The sequence below is a fragment of the Corvus hawaiiensis genome, chromosome 6, assembly GCF_020740725.1.
Source record: "Corvus hawaiiensis isolate bCorHaw1 chromosome 6, bCorHaw1.pri.cur, whole genome shotgun sequence".
NCBI lineage: Eukaryota > Metazoa > Chordata > Aves > Passeriformes > Corvidae > Corvus > Corvus hawaiiensis.
In genome coordinates, this window is record NC_063218.1 from 27983127 (window position 1) to 28005509 (window position 22383).

The 22383-nt window shown below is 35.4% G+C and overlaps 1 protein-coding gene across 1 annotated transcript in view; it reads right to left on the minus strand.

Annotated features, from left to right (window-relative positions):
- The window catches only part of SCFD1 (sec1 family domain containing 1), a 52665-nt gene that overhangs the window by 12613 nt on the left and 17669 nt on the right, over positions 1–22383 (minus strand). Inside the window, exons 11-20 of the mRNA XM_048306554.1 lie at positions 19834–19973; positions 18718–18808; positions 18296–18369; positions 16123–16204; positions 9137–9233; positions 5695–5765; positions 4715–4794; positions 4100–4162; positions 3003–3078; positions 867–920 (exon numbers count right to left, since the gene is read on the minus strand). Of these exons, the coding sequence (XP_048162511.1) occupies positions 867–920; positions 3003–3078; positions 4100–4162; positions 4715–4794; positions 5695–5765; positions 9137–9233; positions 16123–16204; positions 18296–18369; positions 18718–18808; positions 19834–19973 (828 nt within the window). The remainder of the gene's footprint in view (positions 1–866; positions 921–3002; positions 3079–4099; positions 4163–4714; positions 4795–5694; positions 5766–9136; positions 9234–16122; positions 16205–18295; positions 18370–18717; positions 18809–19833; positions 19974–22383) is intronic.

The following is a 22383-nucleotide window of genomic DNA, read 5'->3' on the forward strand; positions in this document are numbered from 1 at the left end:
AGAAGAATGTTTTAAATCTACTAACCAGTGTGAGATATTACAATTGTATGTCTCTGACTGATGCTGATGGCATTAAAATAGGAAGACTGATACGATGTGGCAAACATTAAAGCTTTCTAAATGAGGAGATTTTCTCTAAGAGGTGACTTTTTCAGGACAAGTATGTGCACAGGTTGGTTGTATATAAGGAACAAAATACATGGCAAGAAGAATGCCTTCATGCATAAACACTCAGGCCTACTTTTAGTTGTAAGTTCTAGTAAATGCCTTGATTGTGTCAGTAACATGTAAGCATTTCAAAAATTTGTAACATATGAATTTAAAATAGTCTGGGTAAATTTTCACAGAAACAAGGCAAGAAGAGGACTTTTCTGACAAAAACCACCTCTGCTTGCAAACAGAATGACTGAATCAGTAGTAAAATATTTTCCTCTGCATAGCAAAGTTTAAAGATGCGGGAAATGTAATTTTCCCTAATACACCTCTCTGTAAATACTTCACTTCTGAAATTGTGCTCTTTAAAAAAAAACCAAACACCTTGACACAAAGAAAATTTCAGTCCACAGGCTAATGCAGAAATTTAGGAGCAACAGAAGCTCAGTACAACACAAGTCTAATAGAAGCACAGAATAGAAAAAAGCTAAAAAATATTAGTTCAAATGAGACACCATAAATTGCCATTGTTTAGAGACTAGTGAAAAAAGTCTTATTAAATAGTTATGAAAATGGTTCTATTCTTGAATACAGCATGATTGGATTCAACTGCACTACCATGAAAAAAATTAGCCATAGCATACATATTACATATCACAGCTTTAAGATTTCGTTTGCTCCACCTCTCTCTGTATGAAGGCAATTGTACTCACAGGGTTTGACTTCATCTCCATAAGGTTGTCCAAAATACGTGTGACTGGCAGATTCTGTAAAACATAATGTGTAATTAATGGAATGCTGAAATGCTTACTAAGAACTATTCCCAGTCACATTATTACGGAAGAGTTTACAGAGCATTTGAAATACTATTTTAAACAGTTTTCCTCTTATGTTCTGTAAAGGTTAAGCTTATTTATTATCACCTGAATTACTTTTCTGTAAAAAAAATGCAAACATCTAAGGTGCATATAGCTAGGGGACAAAGATAAGACATAAAGTGCAAAAAAAGTGTGAAGATAAGAACAGAGCTGTATTTAGCTATTACCAACATATGCAGACGTGATCAAATATGAATTCTTATTAAAAAAATACTTTGCAGTTAAGGAAAGAATTTTAAAGCTGATGCTAATAATTAAGGGTGTAATTCTAAAATAGAACTAATGTTGTCAAAGAAATGGGTAAATAAAACAACCCTGGCAACAAATGCTTGGATAAACTGCAAAGGAATAAACTGGTGAAATTCAAGATTACTGTTCTTATTTAACACGAAAAATGTCACCTTGCACGAAATACCTGAATATTAAAGAGTTAAACTACTTCAGTTATAATAAACTGAGGGTGAGTTTACATAGCAACAGGATTGGAAATGGGTCTTGACAGAATGTATCAAAAGAGGACATTCCAAAGGATGATCTACATATTACACTGAAAAACCCATGTGAATCCCTGAATTAATGAAGGAAAAATAAAAAGTTAGCTTTAATAGAAATACCACAGACCTACATTAGGCTTACAAATATGAGGAAGAATGGCTTTTCATCTGGCTACCCCAAAATACCTGGAGAAGAAATTAAAAGCCAGAAAAGGCGTATCCTGGAAACATTGGCAAATCGACTTCTTGCTCACTCAGAATGGAAAACAATGCAAGCCATTTTGTACAGAATAATATTAACTCTTTAAAGCCACACATTTAAAGAAATGACAAAATGTTTAACACAAGAAGAGGAGAAAGTCTCCTTGAGAATATAATTATTTTCTATTATTACAAGGAACAGTTTATCTGAAGAGTTCTCATAATATATAACACACAGGCAAGCTGCATATATAAATTTTCCTCAATCACATTTCATGATATACCACTGAGTTGTACCTCTGCAATGCAGCTAGCTTATCATATCTACCCATAATGAAATTCCTGCAGAATTAACTTCATTAACTACCCTACAAAAGTGAGACCCCATTTTTAAACTTTTATGTGATAGCTGATACCTTTCATGTTATGTCTATAACAGGCTGAATAAACAAACAGTGACAATGATAAGATTAAGTAGGTCAAAAAGACAAACCTTTAGTTAAGATTTCATTTTATCTAGTTCTGATATGCTGTATTTCTAATTTAAATTCTGACTCTTCAGAGTCAGATAGATATTTATTTATTGCCATCTGATGAAAGTACATATTGGGAAAATGATGCATCCTCTACAGAGAAGCAGGTTTCTGGGAAGCACAACTCAAAATTCCAGCTACAAGTTACACAACCAGTTTCTTTTTTGTTGTTGTTGTTTGTTTTCTTTGGGGGTTGTACATTCACATGCAAGTTATGCTCAAAAATATTTTAAAAACTTAGGTGAATATTTGAAGGTGGTCATGTCATTATAAACATACTTGTATTTTCCTGCACATTACAAGATTATGGTTGCTGTACATTACACTTATATGGGAAAACAAGAAATGTTTGAATTGTAACTAAACAGAGAACTAACACTTTCAGCCTCTTAATCACTCCAGAATAGATTAACTTAATACATGTAGTTCTAAGTGAAGATACAGATAGTTAATATTTTTTTGTTTATGAAGGTCTAGTCTACTTTGAATATTCCAAAGCTGTTCTTTTTATAATGCTGGAATCAGTCTTAATTGCTACAAAGAGGTCTTCAAAGAAAATGTGAACATTATTTGTCACTTAATCTGAAAACTGGAAGTTACAAAGTGATAGATCTATCCATAAGCAGAGATTTATGTTTACTTGTTTACTGTACAATGAATTTTATTAATATAACAAAGGTACTGAAATATCCAAATCTTCACAATACTCATGATAGACTTTTTAATTGTTTTTTTAAACTTACTTGTTGCTTCAGTACCAAGTTCTTCACTCCTTCCATTACAAACTGTGATCCTGTATTCATAACACGTGAAAACAGACTGAAAAACCAAAATAAAGATGATGTGTAGGACCTTTTTTAAAAAATTTGTATTCTTAAGCTTTATACTGACATCCAATTCCCAATAAAGTCAATAGGACCTAAGCACTAAGTAACTCAGTTCGTCATAAAATATATTCCTCACATCACATGGCAAGCAAGTGTATGGGAATACACCTGTAATCTACCAGATAGATCCTCACCTATCAATGGGAGTCTTGGATTCTAGTCTTTAATCCACTGAACAGTTTATTTTAATACTTCAGTAATGGAAGGATTGGAGTGCTCCTTTCAAGTGGGTCTAATCACCAGAGTTAACAGAGATGCTGAGCATCTCCAACAAACCAAGCAGCAATTTTTCCAAGTGAAACAGCACTGGAATTCTCTGTAACCATACCACACCACAGATTCCTTATGACAGTGATGGTGCATTCCTGAAAGCAGAGCTGGTAATGAGGACTGAAATCCTCCGAAGAATGGAAAGACCCAAGTCCGATATCCTGTATGGGATATATGTAACTGTAGCACAGTTCTTGTGTCTTGAAATAAATAACTACACCTTTCAAAAAGCAGGCAGACACTCAGTCCAGGAGTCTCCAAGGAAATAGCACTGTCTTCTTGCATCCCTGACAGTCTCCAAATCCAGGAGAGAACTCATTTTGAATATACAGGGCTGTGCTTATCTTCTGCCATTGACTGCTTAAGGCTCAAAGTGATGGCTGTCATAGATCCAGTTCCTGGTGCTGAATTCTTCTCCTGTGAGAGTGCATTTAATATGCAGGTGCAGAGAGCACTGTATTAAGATAGTTTGTGAATTTAGTCCCAATCCTTTTATTTTCCTCTCTGTGTGTACTATACACTTTTAAGGGAAGATAAGTGCTTGTAATCGTCTGTAACTTAAAAATTTTACAAATAGGGAGATGTTTTGCTCTGGGCCATGTATAGCACTAAACACACTTTCAGCACTACTAAAATAAGATAGAAGAACCCAAAGGCTAACAGAAAATTAATCAAAAGCCTACCCCAAAGGTTTAGGTGTAGTGTTTCCGTAGCTGGTTGGAGCTGAAGCCATCTTAGTGAAAGCCCTGTGAAAGCAGGGATAGAAATCAAGAATTTATCTCATGGCACACACTGCTGTAGAACGTTCCACTCTAGTCATCTGAAAGTGAAAAAACCTCTGCATTTCAAACTCTTTCAGGAAGTAACTATTTATTAAATGCATCCCTCTTGCCTACAAAGACAATAGGAATTAGATTTTATAGTTAAAAGACAAAGATTTCATTCAGATACCATGTAAAACTAGAATAACTGATATACAACTCTTTGGTATGAGCAAAAAAAACTTTGGAGTCTGAGCTAGCACAACTTTTCATTTAATTCAGTAAGTTGTTTCTGTCCTGGCTCATTAAGGGCACTACTAAATGTCATATTCTATAGAGTTCTGGCACTACTGGAGGTTAGTTTCAAAATAAGATTTGCATGTATTACCATAACAATGAAAGGAAAAACTTATCTCAAATGAATGTTTAAGGATAATTTAAAATGTAAGAGAAGTAACACATAAGTCCTGAATACAATGCTAGATTCTGTGAAATTACCCAATTAGCCTCATAAAGGACAAAAAAGAAATTACTTACTTCCATTGTTTTATGTAGCTCAAAGGAGTGAGATTACAACCTGCATCCATCAATGCTTTTTTGTACTGCTCCAAATCAATCTGAAATCATAAAGTGGAAAATTACAAAAGGTTGAAGCTACTCTTAAATCCATGTGGAAAGACAAGATATTCTTATCTAAATATTAAATAACCAGTGCAAAGTTACAGCATTGACCCAAGTTAAAAAGTAATTATGAGTCTTAATCTCATTGCCTACCAAGTATGGAAATATAACTTGAAATAAAATTTGCCATGAGTAGGTCTCATTAAACTGAACAGTGTTTGTGGAATTAAATCCTGTAGACTTTCAGATACGGGAACAGTCTTTTATACTAGCACCAACAGAATGCTGGTTTCTGTACAATGTCAAAACAGTAAACAATAAACAAAGGAGCTAGTATACATTTATACAGATAATTTCTATTCATCTAATCAAACATTTTTTCCATCAGATAATGCTCCTACCATGTAAGAATTTTCCTTGAAATTAATCATCCTAAGTTCAAAAGAAATACGAAGAAATTGTTTCCTGAATTATTCAGATATTGGCAGATGCACTTCTCCTTTGTTCACCTGCTAGTCAACTGACTCAATCATTCTTGAATATATGAAGATAGAGTGAAATGAGTCGTATTTTCATTCTGCTTTATCTACTTCTATTGAGCAGTGGAGCAGAATAATAGAAAGCATGCTAAGATGTGTCTTGCAGTAACTCTGATCTAAATATGTCACAATATAATATTCCTTCTTATTAGTCAATCGTATCCTTTGAAATGGTGGCTAAAGCTTTGTGAGCAGATTTCCTGGCGATACTACAAAATTTATTTAAAGTTTTAGTATTTCCTGGCATTTCATACTTCCTTTTGCAAAGAAACAGAAGTATCTACTTAGTGCTGAAATGCCACAGAAAAATCCCTCGTGGTACATTCTGGTGTTGGAAGCTGTAAAGAACATAGGTACCTCTGAAGGTGCCTGAGCTGAGCTTATGTAATAGATGAGAAATAATCGCATTTTGTCTTCTGGAGTTCCCGCTGCAATAAAAAAAAAAGAAAAATTAAAAACTACAATTGTAACTATGCTGCCACATTAATTGCCCTTCAGCAGCCACATATATGTACATGCAGACCTTTAGTTATGACAATAAATGTTACCTATAACCATAGCCTTCTTCAATATAAAAAAGAAAGACATACAGCAATTTTATGAAGAGTTGGGTTAGATGTGTCATTCTTTCTGAAAGTTTTACACTTTCTCCTTTTGTTTGTAGTAAATATTATTATTGATATAACATCCTCAATAAGTTATGTAGAGAAATTATGACTTATTTTATGTGGAGATTGCAAGCATTATCTGGGAGTGGGTCCATGAAAAAGCAGACTAAAGAAAAATCACAGAAGTAAAAGCCATAGCACATTATTTTTTAGCTCTACAACTTGCTTACGCAGTTCTATGGTTCACTGTACTGAAACACTTGAGGACTGCAAAAGCACTTATATGAACTGCTGGTCAGGGAAAAAGCCCCGAACTTCCAACTTGCCTTCAAAAAGGATTTTACTTCCTAAATCCTCTTTTGTTGAAGAAAAACACTTCCCGTTCTTGGGAAGCACTATTGATATGCAATCAAAATTCATCTCTCCAGATCAAAAGGTTGATGTAGCCATTACTTAGACTATAAACTACTACACCAGATTTTGAACACCATCTTTTTTTTCTAGAAGAGAATCACTGTTAGTAAAGACAATAGTTTCAAATGAAGTTTTCAGAAGTACAACATCTCAAAACAAACACTTAAAATTAATTACAAAAGTCTGATAATTTTAGTGCAATGTTGTACAAGAATGAACTTTCTTGCACTTGGGGGCAAGAAAACGACTTTTTTTCCTGTTTTTCTTTTTCTGTTTAGTTTGTTTTGGGTTTTTTTCCTCTACTATGGAATGTAGATCATGTCAGCAGGAGACCATCTGATCTAATCTTCAACTGTTATTTAAAAGTCAGCATATATTTAGTCTGGCAGAAGTTAAGAGTAAGCGCTGTCATAACGAACATTTATGACTTGATACAATCTTCTCTGGAAAGTAGGTTTTACTAACCCTTACCAAATACCAGTAAATCAGAAGATCAAGAACTGAAGACACTTTGTATTATCTAAACCAAAAGCCAGCTTTCAAGGTAGAGATCCACCTGGAATTCACTTAGGCAAAAAAAGCTGTGATAAACAGCTGCAAAACTCAGGCCAAGTGCCTGTCAAATATTCACTACTTTTTTCTAGACTACAGTCTGAAGCAAACTGCTAAACATTCTGAAGAAGAAAACTTGGCAAACCTAGAACATACCTATTTTATTTTCAATTGAAAAACCAGCAGGCAGCCTTTAGTTCCCATTTTATCACCACTCCAGGATACAATAATATCCACGAAACTGGGAGGCAGCTAATAGTCCTGAGTGGTAGATTAGTGCAATACGGTAACAAATGGGAGGTTGAATCCTGAAGCTGTTAAGTGGACACATCTAAGTGCTTTCATGAAGAGCTCTGCAGATCTCATCGTCCACATGACAAATATCCCCACACATAATGCCAATAAATAGTTCACCAGTGGAAGCGCTGGAAGACTTGATGTATTATTCCTTCAAATTGTTTTCTGCTGATGCTTCTCAGTGAATCACACAATATGAGGCTGGATAGTTTTACAAGACAGCATGCCTGGAAATAATCACTCTGATTTAACTTAAATCTTTTTCTTATATAAACTTAAACCTAGGCAATGCATATAAAATGCTAACATACTAGTGTGAAAACCTGAATACTTGGCTTATGAAGAAAAACTCTAGCTTGTAAATCTAATCTTGTGTAAAAACCAGGAACCTTGCTAATAGGAATGTTGATATGATACATCAGGCTTGGAAAACAATTTGCTTTACACTGCAATCTAAAAAGGCATAGAAAATGTGGATTCAGGTAAAAAGTAATTGATCCAGTAGGATATACAAGCAAGCATAAAATTTGTTTTCATATCTAATTTTATGCAAACATAAAAGCTGAAATCAAAATAGTACATGAAACATTAATTCTGAACATGGAAAAGGACTAGTTTGTATTGATGCTTAAAGAAAGTACAGATTATACATATTCTTATTAGCTTCATATAAAAAAATGACTGTATGTACTGATATACAGATTGACGCCTGACATTAGATTTTCTGAAAGTTTATTAATTTCTAGACATGACCCATTATGAGATGTTTAAAATTTTAGCTCAAATTTCTACCAACTGTGCACTATTTCTTCTATTGCCTTTTGATTATATAGCATGGACACTATTAAAAGATTTTTGTAGAAAGTCAGCAGGACGTATAGATACTCTTTCTATAAATATGAATCATTATACAAACTCCAAGCAGGCATTAAACCCAGTATGTAGCTGTAAGACTACACACATAATCATGCAGTAACAAAACTAAAGAGCACACTGGAAAAAGAGCAGGAACCCTGGGTCTCTAAATGTTTGAGGTTTGCCAATATAATTGCCAGTACGCTGACAAGTCAGAGATAATTTAAGTTTTACACTTTTGCTCTGCACGTTATTTTGCTCCAGCCAACTGGTATCAGATCATACTGAAATCTGTCAGAGGGTTATGACATGTCAGGCTGTGACAGAGTGAAAGGAGAGCTGATGTTACAATACTACAAAAAGCTGGGAAGTCATTTGGGTCTTAGCCTTTCACAGAAAGACCCTCAGTGACTCCTGCTAATAGAGAACCTGAGTACTCCTGCTGTGCAATGCTCTGATATGCATGACCCATATGTGACACAGAAGCTGGGATGCACTGCTCGTGCCCTTAGATGATGAAAACAGACATGCCACAGCTGAATCAACACATGCAAAGCTTAAGGTGAGTCCCAGTGAATTGGCCAATTTACATCTTGCGTCCCTTCTCTCCACCTTGTCCCATTCATCTTTTTCCTCGCACAAGCAGGAGCTCCCTACATTACAGCCCTTTGATCTCATCAAACTCTATGAAATTTTCATCGTGTTCGTGAGGTATGTATATGTTACAAAACGTGCAGTAGGATTTAAAATTAGTATTGTTCAGTCCACAGAATGCCATGCTATACTCCTAAATACTGGAAAAGCACAAAAAATATTTTGACCCTAAAAAATAAGGAGTTAGGAAAGGATTTTAGTGGAGCAGCAGAAGTTGCTAATATTTTGGATATTACTCAACTGAAGTACTAAACTCTCTAGAGTTTAGTACTTCAGTTGATTGCTGAAGATCAATCAAAAACTGTTTTCTTTACAAGTCTTGCACAGGTTGCTCTTTACCAACCCTGAAATCTAAGCAGGTGTCGATTTATTGTGTATCTTAATAAATTTTACACCAAGTTCAAATTTAAAGTACTCACCATCTGGGTCAGAAATCATGTCCAGAAGAGATTTATCCAGAGTGGATTTGCTCATTATTTTTTCCTCATATTCAAAATACACATCCAGCTTTCGACTCTGTTTAAGAGTAAGTGTTAGGGTTAACATCTTAAAACTGTGAAAGAATATTTATTTCCTCTTTTAAAAGGTATGAAGTTTTAGTTACAAAGACCGTTTTAAAAACTTTATTTTAAAATAAATTATCAGTAAAAGTAACTAATGCTTGCATTATAATCAGCTCTCAAAAAGTTGATGGTTATTTAATTATCATACTAAAAACGAAAATGCAAGTTAAGCAAGGGGTGTCTGATGTGAATATTGAACTGGAAGAGAAGCTTTGTTTTCAACTATGGCTTTGACACAGCTGAAAACTACATGCCATCATATACATTGCTATGCTGTAAAAGGAAAAAGTAATGGTCAAGTGAATATTATGTCAAATTTATTCTGAACCTCCAGGCTCTCAGACCACAAGACAATTATTCAATGCAGATAAATGTGGGAAATTCCTTTATACATTAAGGCATCATCCCAAGGAAACGTTGGCAACGGCCAACTTGGGTTGGTACTGAAATACTACCTCAGATCAAAGGCTTGCAGTAGTTCACTCACACCAAAGATGGAGAAGTTTATAATTAGATTATCTTGTTAACACTGGAAAAGAAGTCTCTCATTATACAATGACACATCTAGATGTTGTGAAAATCCTTTTTATGGAGGATGGCACAGGGACTATAGAAAATTGTTGAGGCAAAAGCTTTATGGAAGACATCACATGGCCATGCAAGTAATGACTGCATTGCAGCACATCTGCACAAACAGACAAGTTTTACACTTATTGATCAAGATCTTACAAGCTAAAAACAGAAAAATGCAGTCCAGAACTTATTTTAAAATGTTCCATTACAATGCAGATCATTATGCGTGTTTGAACATTAAAATGCAGCATCAGAACAAATGTTACAGCTACTCAGCTTACAAAACCTGTAAGTTTTAGTATCTGGTAACTAATTAAATCCTTATGTTTGAACACATTCAGCTATGTATTGGCTCAAAAACAAGACGGGCAGAGTGGACCTCCATCTTGCTGCTTTGGAAGTGTGTCAGCTCCACATCGTACCCCCTGTGAGACTGAAATGATATTGCCAGAGTGAGGCAAGAGTCACCTTGCTTTTCTTGGGTTAAACAATTTGAGAAATTTTGCCTGATAATGCCAAAGCATTTAAAACTGCAATGGCACCTTTTATCCAGTGAAGTAGTTCTTGCAATGACAGACCGTAAAAACTTACAAAGTCTGGTTTTCACATATTTCTGAATTCTACTAAAATTATTCTTGAGATCACAAATAAGAAAATTAATTTTATAAAAGTTAGTTTACCTGCCCCTCACCCCCCCACAAAGTACTTCTCTAGCCTAGGGATATTAGGATATTTCACCTTCTGAGTACTGTGAGTTCCTCAAAAAAAGAGCTAGAGAGGAGAAAACAAAGTAAAATGGTATGAATTACAAGGATATTTTTGTATTGAAAGCATTTGGTGATCAGCTTATGATGCAGGCAGCTATACAATGCCTCCATTTCTCAGTCACCACTTACAGAACTCCTCGAGAAGATCAGTTATTTGCAGAGCAACAACTTAATTTAAAGCTTTTGCGGATGCTTGTAATTACAGCTTATAAAGTAAATTACCATCGAGAGTGCTCAAAAATGACCCCCTGCTACTTTTAGGGGCAGAAGAATGTCTTCTGTTGATTGTCATAGTGACTATGACTACATAGAAAGTGCATGAATGAAAAAAAAAAAGCTAGAGCTTCTTTCAAGCTGTATTTACCTTGAGCTTATGTTAGAAGAATAGTTTAAAGTCTGAATAGAACTGAACTACCAGCCTTTTTCCAAGTCCTTACTTCAGATGCAATTTGGTATCTGGTAAACCATCTGAGACCTCAATTCTACAGCATCTTGGAGATCTTCTGTGTTATAGTTTCCTTAGATCTCTCTAGAGACATAAAGCAACTGCAAAGAAACGACTACAATTTTTTTAGTCTTTCCATTACATACACTTGCTTTTTCTGTTTTAAGTACATTTGTATCTTGTTATGTGAAACTAAATTCAATGTTTTTGAGTTTAAAATATTTTTCCCAGACAACAGGCATCCAGGAAAAAAGGGATTGTCTTGAAATGTGGACACTTGATCTTATAAAGTCAAATACAATACTGTTGAATTTGGCAAAGCCAGTATTATCTTAGCTGGTGATCTGTTTACAAGAAATTTATTCAGATGGCATGTAAAAATGTACAATATAAAAAGATTCCCTAATTCCTTGTATTTGTTTACAGATCAACTGCTAAATAAAATTATGTAATTCAAACATCAATTACTTTCAATTTTAAGAACAGATTCACAATTGTTGACTTACTTGGAGCACAGGCTAGGTAAAATTCTTCTCAGCCATGTGCAACTTTATGACTGTTTGACTGTGACTGCTGAACAAAACAGATCAACAGCAGCAAAGAAAATTCACTGGTTGCATGTATGTGCTATACTTTGAGCCTAAACTGAAACATTAATGATACAAGTACGCTCACTCTCTTCAAAAACTTTGCACAATTAATTCTGAAGTGTGAACTTAGCATTCTTTGGGGAAAAAACCCCAAACCGAAAATCCTGAAACTTCAGGTCCACATTTTTTTTCTATCCACTTTGTCTGTTTTTTTCCTATCCACAATAGGGACATCAGAGGTAAGCAGCAATATAAAACTTTTGAGACTGTTTCTGATGCAACAAACCAAAGAGATGGATCAATATAGTAAGTCTATTCAGCGGCTTCTTCACTAGATAACTAATGAAAGTTACTAGCAAAGATGCTAATTAGGGCAATATTTTTCTTACACTGGTTTGCTTGGAATTAGGTGGACACCTAATCAAATTTCATACGGGTTACTGAATAGCCTTAAACACTACTAGTTACCTTTTGATAGATATCCCAGATATGCCACATCAATGAGACAGTTACTTCTTGAAGAGCCAACTTGTCTAAGAGGTGCTGATAAGAAGCAGATGTCCCATTTAATTTAAGTAAGTGCAATTTTGTTCACTCAATGGCAAACTCACAGACATGCCAAGAGGAAAAGCTGGGGAATAGGAGCTAAACAGTCCTGTAGATTCAATAAAAAACACAGCAAAGAAGAGGTTCTTATGGGTGCCAAACTGGCAAGCAATGTGAAGAAAATCAATAATAATAAAAAATAATACAATAAAGATGCATTTACATTTACAGTTTTTCCTTTTCTGCCTCCTGCTCTTGCTATTCTACTATGACATCTTGTTCCACACCAATCTCATTCAAGAGACCTTTCTGGCTGCCACTTCAGGGACAGGATTCTGTAATGCAGTTAAAGTGCCACACTTCAGCTTGCTTTTTAAAAAAAATGTATTTGTGAAAGCTTTCAACTTATCATCTTTAGAAACAGGCTGTTTGTAAGCCAAAACTTATTTTAGGGAAAATTACTGAAGTGCATGGGAAAGTCTATTGAGCACTGTACTCCAAAATGAACACAAAGTTCCTTCTTCTTAAAGCAAGTAAGTGGAAGCAGGACCCATTAAAATCTCTTAGAGGGTTATTTTTGTAAAGACTTGCTGGAAGCTCTTCTATCCTCTTTACACTACAAAAGTTCTTAATTTTAGAGAGAGAGAATACGCAGATGAGATGTTTTCTAAGAAACTAGTTGAGGTCTTTCTCAAAGATGCTGACAGAAAACAAGCAGAAATAACTGCCTCCAGAACAAGGGAGGTTGGTCAGGTAATTATAGTGTGCTCCAATCAAGAGGAAGAGAAACTCTGGAAGAAGGCTGGAAGTGGCAGCCATAGCCAATTCCCTTTCACTGAACTGTACAGAATGATGATAGCAAGGTCACTGTAACTGAACTCAGAAAAAGCTGTTTTTACTAGAAGGTTACTGAATTATCAGTTCTGGACTACAGAAAACCAGCCTGGCCCACTGTGACATATATACTTCACAAACACATACCATTTCTCTTCACACAGTGTAAGACAAAAATGTAACCTTATTTAAAACAGAGTAGTTAAAATAGCAGAATTCCTTTACAAAATATGAATTTGAAAATTTGAAAGGCTATTGTCAATCCCAATTAAGGGGATCCCAATTAAGGGATCATTCAAAGTATTAGACCTTGAGATCAAGCAAAAGTAGAGATACATAATAAAATTATGTAGGAATTAAACAAAACCCTAAAGTAAACAAATATAAGTAATTTAAGACAGAAAACAATTCACATAAAAATCTGCCACTTAAATTCATATGCGTAGAATTCTAGCAAGAGGTTATGTAATCTACCCCCCCAACTGTCATTTTAGAAAAGTATATGTGCACATCTTTTTATATTCCTGATTCAACATACGTCAGTAATCCTATTCATATTACAATCACATGCAAAGATAAGCATTACTTGAAACTCTAAAGCGGCTAGATAGGTAATTCTAGCTCTATATCTGTTATCTGTTGGGTCCAGACCTTCAATCACCAGCTTCAGCAGAAGAAAAACCAATAAATGCAAAACAAGGATGCATTTGTTCTAAGCACTGACAATAAATACTTGATGGTTTGCTTCATGAAAAAGTGATGCATACTTTCCATTATTTAACTAAACACTTAAGCCAAAAAACTGCCAGGACCCCTAAGTATGTGATTAATTTCTGGTTTCCTCTTGCTGTGTCTTAGAAAACGATCCAAGAGAATGTGGAAAGCAGCTGTAATCTGAACATTAAAATATGACTGCAAGAAAAATTAAATTCACTTAGTATATCTAAAGCAGGTCTCATTGCATTCTTTGCATAGATGCTTATATATGTAGTGAAGAAAAACGCTCAAATAATTAATATAGTAAAAAAACCATAATGGATCATGCAAATAGTCTATTTTAAAGTATGAATGCACTTCCTGATTATTTTAGAAGGGAAAATATAGTAACCTGAAGAAGAGCATGGTGCCTCACTAGCTCCTCATCATCTCAGCACTTGCAAAAAAAATTCTGTCTTATCCTAATCTGGTTTCATTATTTACTGTATATAAAACCTATTAACCACAGAGTCAAGGTGTCATCAGAATTTCTTTTAAAAGTACTGGCTGAGACATGGCTCTTTTTGAGAGTATTTTTGAGGAATCCATTAGGTAGCATAACGTCCTGCATACTAGAATTCCACAGCTCAAGATAGAAAGATACTTTTTCTAACACTGGAGGGTGGAAAGAGAGGAGAAAATGGTCAAGAGAAAGCAGTTGGAATAAACTTTACATTCATTCAGTTAAAAGGCTTTACCATAGGCAAATTTCAACAAAAAAAACCACATGCATCTGCATTAGTTTAAGACAGTTTTCTAAATATCTGGAGATGAAGTGACGCTTTCTATATCAAAAGAAAAGATGATAGAGATGCACATACCAATATATTGAAGAAACTGCATGGCCATTTGTCTCAGCTATACAATAAGAAGGTAAAGAGCCTGAGCACTCTGCAGTACCAGAATTACGAATCATGGAGGAATGGATCACCACGCCTAGGGAACTCCCGAATAGCAGGCTCCCTGTCAGAGCAGCAAGGCAAGGGCTGGTTGAGTGCCTATATAAGGCAATTCCTTCCACCTCTAGGTAACTAAGTGTGTTGCTATCATCTGATGAATCTGACTCCAGCCCAGTGCCAACAGGACACTGGAAAGCAAAACTGATGTTACTGCCATTCTACATCTTCCTCTGAAACTTGTTTTCCAACCAATAAATCATATACAGAATACTACTGGTCTAGGCCTGCCATTATCAAGCCAGTATCTTTCTTAGAAAAGTGAATTTGCAGACAAGGCATCAAAATATCAATATTGTTGAGTTAAATTTTTTTCAGTGGTATTAATGTACTGCTTTTAAATTGTCAGATATGAAAACTGACGTACCTAATAGTGCAAAAGCCCATAAACTAGCCCCTACACTAATGAGCTAAGCACAGAGAGACACTTACTATCTCTTCTCCAACTTAAATATGTAAATTTAATTTATCCATTAAATTGCAGAACTAATCCTTTGTACATATATAGTACTTAAAAAAAATTCAGTAGCAATAATAACTGAAGACAGATCTTACATGCCTTACAAATGTTAAAGCTAGCTTCAAAATACATTGCCTTCCATGAATTATAAGTAGCTTGGCGTAAAACTTTCTAATTATTGATTTTCAGTGAGATGTGGTGCTTGAACCACTTTCCAAAACTTAAAAGAATTTCAGTGTTTCTGAAAGCCTCATCTACAATTTCTGTTTTCATACTGTGAAAACAAATCCATTTTCCAAGTTATCCTAGCAGTAACCATGGCCTTCACTTGACACTAAACCCTCTGCAAGGTCTCTGACACAAGAGCAGGAGATGTAAAACAGAAAAGGGGACGAACACCCTTCTGAAGTGCTCAAATTATGCACAAGACATCTAACACAGACCCTGCTGGAAACACCACTTCAGTACCTTGCATCATTATTACGACATCTCTGGGTATCACTTTCATTGGTGAGCAGTCAACAGTGCCCTTCTGATAAACACATATGAACAGAAGATTGCTTAGACTGAAGTCATGAATTGCCATGACACATCTCTAAAAGAAACAAAACACTTCCATCATAAACTTATTTTTAGAAAGACTTCAACCCACAATAACATTTGTGGCCACCATTAAAAAAATGAGAGTATACTAGTAAATTCCGATAAGAAAAAACCTGGTCTTCCTTGTTTTCCATGCAGAGGCATTCAAAATTCATTCTCTCTCACCCTTCAACACTAAGTAATGCTACAGAGTGAATTCTGAAAAAGTAGCACCATTGAGAAGGCTCACTTTCTTATCTTCACAGCCTCAAATATATTCCTTCAGTTAAAGAGTACTACTGACACAAAACTCAAATTAGAGAGCAATTGTACCTTTATGTGCTCCAAAACGGCTGTTGCAACATTGGTATGAAGATCAATGAGTCTCTTCTTTTCCAGAAGTTCTGGAAGAGAGCTGAAGAGATTAAATACAAACTAACCTGCTGATTTGCACTGTTAGTTGAATTGTGAACTGCATATAGTAGATACTAAAACATTTATAGAATTATAGAACAGTCTGGGTTGGAAAAGACCTTTAAAGGCTATTAAAATCTAAAATTACAGAATAGGATTGGAACTAAAAAATGACAAGTATAGATGTAATGATTCTCATAACTGAAACAGAATACATAAGAGAAGAACATTAGTCACATGTAATGTAGTAAACCAGGTTTCTACCTTGACTAGCAAAAAACGTACATTATGTGGGTAATTCAATATTCCCACTGAAAGCTTGTGATCAACAACAGATATGTGCCCTGCTAACCTGAACAAATGATCTACTACATTTAGTCTATTCTGATATATACAGAAGTGTCAATATCTGCCAAATAATAATACCTGTCAAAGAATATCAAACAATTACAAAATTACAGTAAATAACAGTATCTGTCAAATAAATACAGAACTTCTGGATGTCCTGGAATTTGTCAGGTGCTTCTGCATAGAACACAATTCTCTATTCAGGATTCACAATTGAAAAATTTTCTTTTGTGAAATGGGAAACTGAATGGTTAAGTTTACTTTATGGAAAAATTGTTACTTAAGGTGTTAGGATCTACATGATTTTCACTGCTGGCATGTGAAAATCACATTTACAAAAGACTTCTCAGCATCTATATACATTCAGAACCAAAAGCACCCTGGACAACCAGTGTCTTACTCAGTTTAACAGTAGGCAGATGATCAGGCATTTAATGACAACTGACTGCATGTCCTGAAGAACCAGGAAGTTAAGTAGCCATACTTTATTTCCTCCTTTAAGCAACTATAAAATCAATGTTACCTATGATGATTGACCATTAATGACAGCTGGAATGTGAGAAGGTGACTAGTACTGCCTTTGTAAAGGACTGTGTTTTTGAAAAAAAAAAAAAAGCAAACCAAAAAAAACCAGAAAAAGCAAACAACAGGAGATCCTCAATGTTAGAACCTCTGATTTCTAATTTCTAAGATATTCCAAAGTTTTCTAGCAGCTGTAAAGCCAGGAAAAAGATAACCTTCAGAAAATGGGCAACAGAACAGCAAGTGAACCTATTTCAATTCTTACAGCAGAAACCTGCCTAAATGGACGATCTTAATGGTATCAGGACTTCTCAGCAAAATTCTACAGATTAGAGCCAAAAACCAATGCCTTGACCTGAAAACCAGCATCTTGAGAAGTACAAAACTTGAAAACTTTATAGGGCGAGCTTGAAAATACCTGCTTGCTTTTTGGAAACTGTCTGATCACACATCCTTTGTAATTCCAATGAAATTCTAACCAGGGCATAGCATACAAAGCAACTTTTCAAACTCACTAAGAGATAACTAACTAATACAGGCATGCTGGATTTCACAGGATACTGGGCATATCACCCCATTTATCCTCAGGATAATGAATGTTTCTTCTTCCTTCTGATTGGGTCTTAGTGATTAAGGCAGCAAACTATGTATCTCCCTTCTTGAAGGCATCAGTGGAATGAAAAACAAATTTACAATGAGAAAGAAGCCTAAATCTAAGACTTTCACTGTCATGAAACCACTGTCACTGGTGGTTTGGTCTTCAAAAGTGGGGGGGTAAATTTCTCAGAGTTCTGAATGACTATAATCTCGCAAACAGATGTTACAGAAAATACATGAATCAAAATGTAATTGATTACACACTGTGCAAAGCAAGCAGAGACGTGAAGAAGGGGGATTTCAGTTATTTTTTTTTACGAAAGAATGCAGAGTTTGGGGGTTTTGGTGGAAGAGTGCAAGTAAATCTATGATGCACTTAGATTACTCTTGCCTTTGCTGAGGAAACACTCCAAAGTCACACACATTGTGGAAGTCACATATGCAAGCACTGGCTTAGGACATCACATAAAACTTTACCAGAATTATAAAGCATTTAAACTATATTATAAAGCTGAATAGCCTACATTTAAAGATGTTGATTTCAAAGAATACAGAAAGTACAGTGACAGAAAAAACTAGAAATGGTTCACAGGTAATAAACAATAATGCATTACTGACTACTTACCTGACAGCTGAAGTTAGCTTAGCTGTATTATCTGAAAGCATACTTATTGCTCCTTCATCCTCCCCTTCTATACCCTGGGTTTTGAGGAAGGGTTTGAAAAGAGGAATAAAAATAGTCATAATAAATACAAATACCACACATGCAGATAGTCAATACATTTAGAAACTATTTTCTCATAGTGGTGTTAACGTCTGTATTTCATTTTTCAGTTAGTATGGAAGCTATATAACTGCAACACCAATGAAGAAGAAACTGAAACTTCTCATGAAATATAGTGTTTCTAGTCCTACTTTTAAGATCGTATTATGCCTAAAATTCAGCATGCACTGAAAATTTTTGTCCGTGGGATGACAGGGTGGGCTGAGCATCTCTACAAGCCCTGTTATGCTTTACATAAAACACATACAGGTGATAAAACTTACCATGATACTTTTAAGTCTTTTGACTTCATCTTCTTGGGCTCTGTAAGATTCCAGTTCTTCCTGAACAGACTCAGCCACCTCTGGAAAAGGACTAATGCAATAGTCTGCATTAGGCTCAGTTAAATCAATAAACTGAAATACTAGAACCGGACAACGAAAACCTTTTTTGGAAATAACAACACGCAAATCATGCAGCAGTATCAAATCACTGAAAATAATGACATCTTACTGTAGGTTTACTTAAACTTTCTAAGATATATTCACTGCTTTCAATAATTTTATGTAATTTTGGTAAGAACAATTTTGAGCTCTGTAACAAAGAGCTAACAGACAAAAATAATGGACAATGAATACTGGCCATGATCATTCCTTATGTGGTGGGTTGACCCTGGCTGGATGCTATGTGCTCACCAGGTGACTCTATCACTTCTCTCCTCAGCAAGACTGGGCAGGGAGAAAGCAAGGTAGAAAAAACTCCCAAAGTCATGGGTCAAGATACAGGCAGTTGAAAAAAGGAAAGCTTATGTGTGAAAGCAAAGGAAAACAAAAGGTTTTATTCTCTACTTCCCATCAGCAGATGATGTCTGGCCATTTCTCAGGAAACAGGGCTTCAGTAGGCAGAGCGGTTGCTCCAGAAGACAAACATTTAAAAAACCCCATTGAAGGCTGCCTCCTCCTTTCTCTTAGATTTTATTGCTGAACAGTGGTATGGAATGCTATTGGTGTGGTGTGGTTTGGTGTCGTATGGAGTATATTTTTGGTCAGTTTGGGTGAACTGTCCGGGCAACGCCCCCTCCCAAGATCTTGCCCACCCTCAGCCCACTGGTGAGGGGGAATGTTGGGGAGACAGCGCTGATGCTGTGTGAGCACTGCTCAGCAGTAGCCAAAACACTGGTGTGTTATCAACACTCTTCTAGCAACAATGCAAAGCACAGCACTGGGAGGGCTGCTGTGGGGAAATGAACACCATTTCAGACAGACCCAGTACACCTTAAAAAAAGCCCCCAAACTAGAAGATATTTTCAAATACGATTAAAAGCAGAACTACCATATATGAAGAATACTTAGAATTTATATTGACTAAATTAATACAAACTGTGTATCTTTACAGCTTACCTGCCCTTATGCTTTTGCCAAAATTTATCAGATGCAGTTAAATCATAGGACTTCTTATTTTTTTTCTTAGGTCTAGCACCTGCTGGAGTACTTTCCATTCCTGTTGATTCTTCCAAGTTAACTCTATTCAAATGGAAATCCTAAAATAAAGAAGAGACTTATGTAAATATTTGACGGTTTGTTTATTCAGTCTTTTATACTCAACGAAATACCTTTGAGAATATTTTCTAAAAAAATATTAACACAGCTATTTATTAGAGCTTCATAAGTAGGCAGGAAACAGTTTACTAGTTCACTAGATAATAGAAACAGAAATATAAGAACTCCAAAATTACTCACAATTACTGAACTGTGACCAGTCCAACACCAAACAAGGCAACAAATGTTAAGCAAAGACTTTTGATTATCTCATACGCAAGCAGTCTTCTGACACTGAACTTTGAACACTGTTTTCTGCATAGAAAATAAATTACTTAGCAAAGACTGTGCTCTAAAACACTCCAAATCTTTGAAATAGAAAAGCTTCTATATTGCAGAAAAAGTGTTTATAAGGCTTAAGTTCACTCACGTAACTACAACATATATGTCAAAGCTGCCAAGAAGCTGATGACATCAGCAACAGGATTATTCACTGTGAGGACTATTTAGCTACACCTTCACAGCTCTTTCCCTAATTTTTTAAGCACTAGTAAAATAGTGAATGCATGATAAAGCAAAACTTTGCAACAAAGCTGCTATTTTTCCATATAGTTTTTCTTCTTTCACAGATGTATGAACATAGAAACTACATCGCTTTGCTAGAAGATACAGTTATGCTCACATGTCACCACACAGCTCCCTGTGGGTCTTCTAGTTCTTTCCCCCACTGCCAAAGACTGCTCTGTATTTTCTGCAGCTTACCTCTCTGATTTTCAACAGAGTATTAACAAGTATTCCACTTGCTGACTTTGTCCTAGCCCTTTTCAAGAACATTTAAAATTTCAGAGGTGCTCTTTGCTTGGCAAATAATGATAGAGTCAAATCTTTGACTACACAGAATCTGTTAGAACCTTTTAGAATAGATATTTTTTCCAGAAATAAAACTTCACTTTATTATTTTCATTAAAGTATACAGAAGTGGATCACTGTGAGTGAAACTGTCAAATAAAGTTTTAAAATGTTTCTAGTTATGCCTTGGCAGGGACTTAAGCACTACAAATGACCCAGGCCAGAATACAAACAAAACCAAGTAGCTACTCAAAGGAAACACATGCAGTTGATGAGCACAAACCTCATCTTACAAGAGACGTTTAATGTTTTAGCAAAAAAATAGTATTTTTCAAGTACACATATTCGATAAAAACTTCAAAAGAATTAATGTGATTGGAAATTTAGCTGTAATTTTTAATGGAGATCTATGTTTTGGCTTAGTTTAACTTACCAGTGACCTGGGTTTTCAAGTTAGTTTTGGCATTTACAAGTTTTTCCTAAAATAATTCTTATTAATTAGTGTTCCTCCTTTCAACTCCTCATTTTGTCCTTTTAAGGCTTTCTATCCATGCCTCCCATTTTTCTGTATCCACTGATGAAAGGTTTTTTATTTAGAAATAGGAATCTCTTTATGTAAGCCTGTTTAAGTGTAGAAACAGCACAGTTATAATCTCAATGGACGCAGCACTCAACTTTGTGCCTGGGTAGTTCAACACTGCACAGCATTCCTGGACTATTGTAACTGAGACCTTAAACAAAAACCAATTTGCTTGAAAGTATACTTGACATAATCAACATCTTGGTAACACTTTCATGGTTACAATTTATGGCTTCTTAAAAGACTACTGCAGGTATTTCATGAAATATTATGCTCAGCATGTGAAGAGTTTTGCAGGCTTGCCTTTAAGATGAATAACTTGACTGGTTTTGAAATTAAACTTTTGCCGTTTTCATGGAACCACAGACCACTTGGTTACAATTTCACTAAAAAAACCATAATCCTGTTCACTTTTAAGATGCAGCATTTAACAAGCTGGTCCAGAGAACTATTGAAACCTGATGCAGTAGAGATAAATATCCAATGATCTTTGAGCAAGTCTTCTAGTGTCATTTTAATACCCCACCCTATTTGTAGCACTAGTTGTCCTCAGCCTCCAGTACCTTTGATCTGCATCCTGATGAACTGAAGTCCTATCCCAACTCACGCCTGAGGCCACCCAACACTACTTCAGAAAGAAACCTGTAGAAATTCAATACTTCTACCTGCAAGTCTCTAGCCAGTTCAACACTTACTGGAGAAAACTCGGTGCAAACTGTGTTTTTTTCAGATATGCCTTTCCTGAAGAAACTAGGCCAAAAATTGTTTATTTGTATAAAGCACCCTTAAGTTTAAGAGGAAAGGACTTGTGATAAGGAATTAATTACATAAAATAAAATTTACAAGTGCCGTAAGGCATTCCATTAGTGATGAAATATTTTCATCATAGCAATGCACTCTGTGTGTGACTATACAGTTCACCATCAACTTTGCAGATGAGCGCATACATGCACGTGCGTATTTCATGTATGCCTCTAACAGTC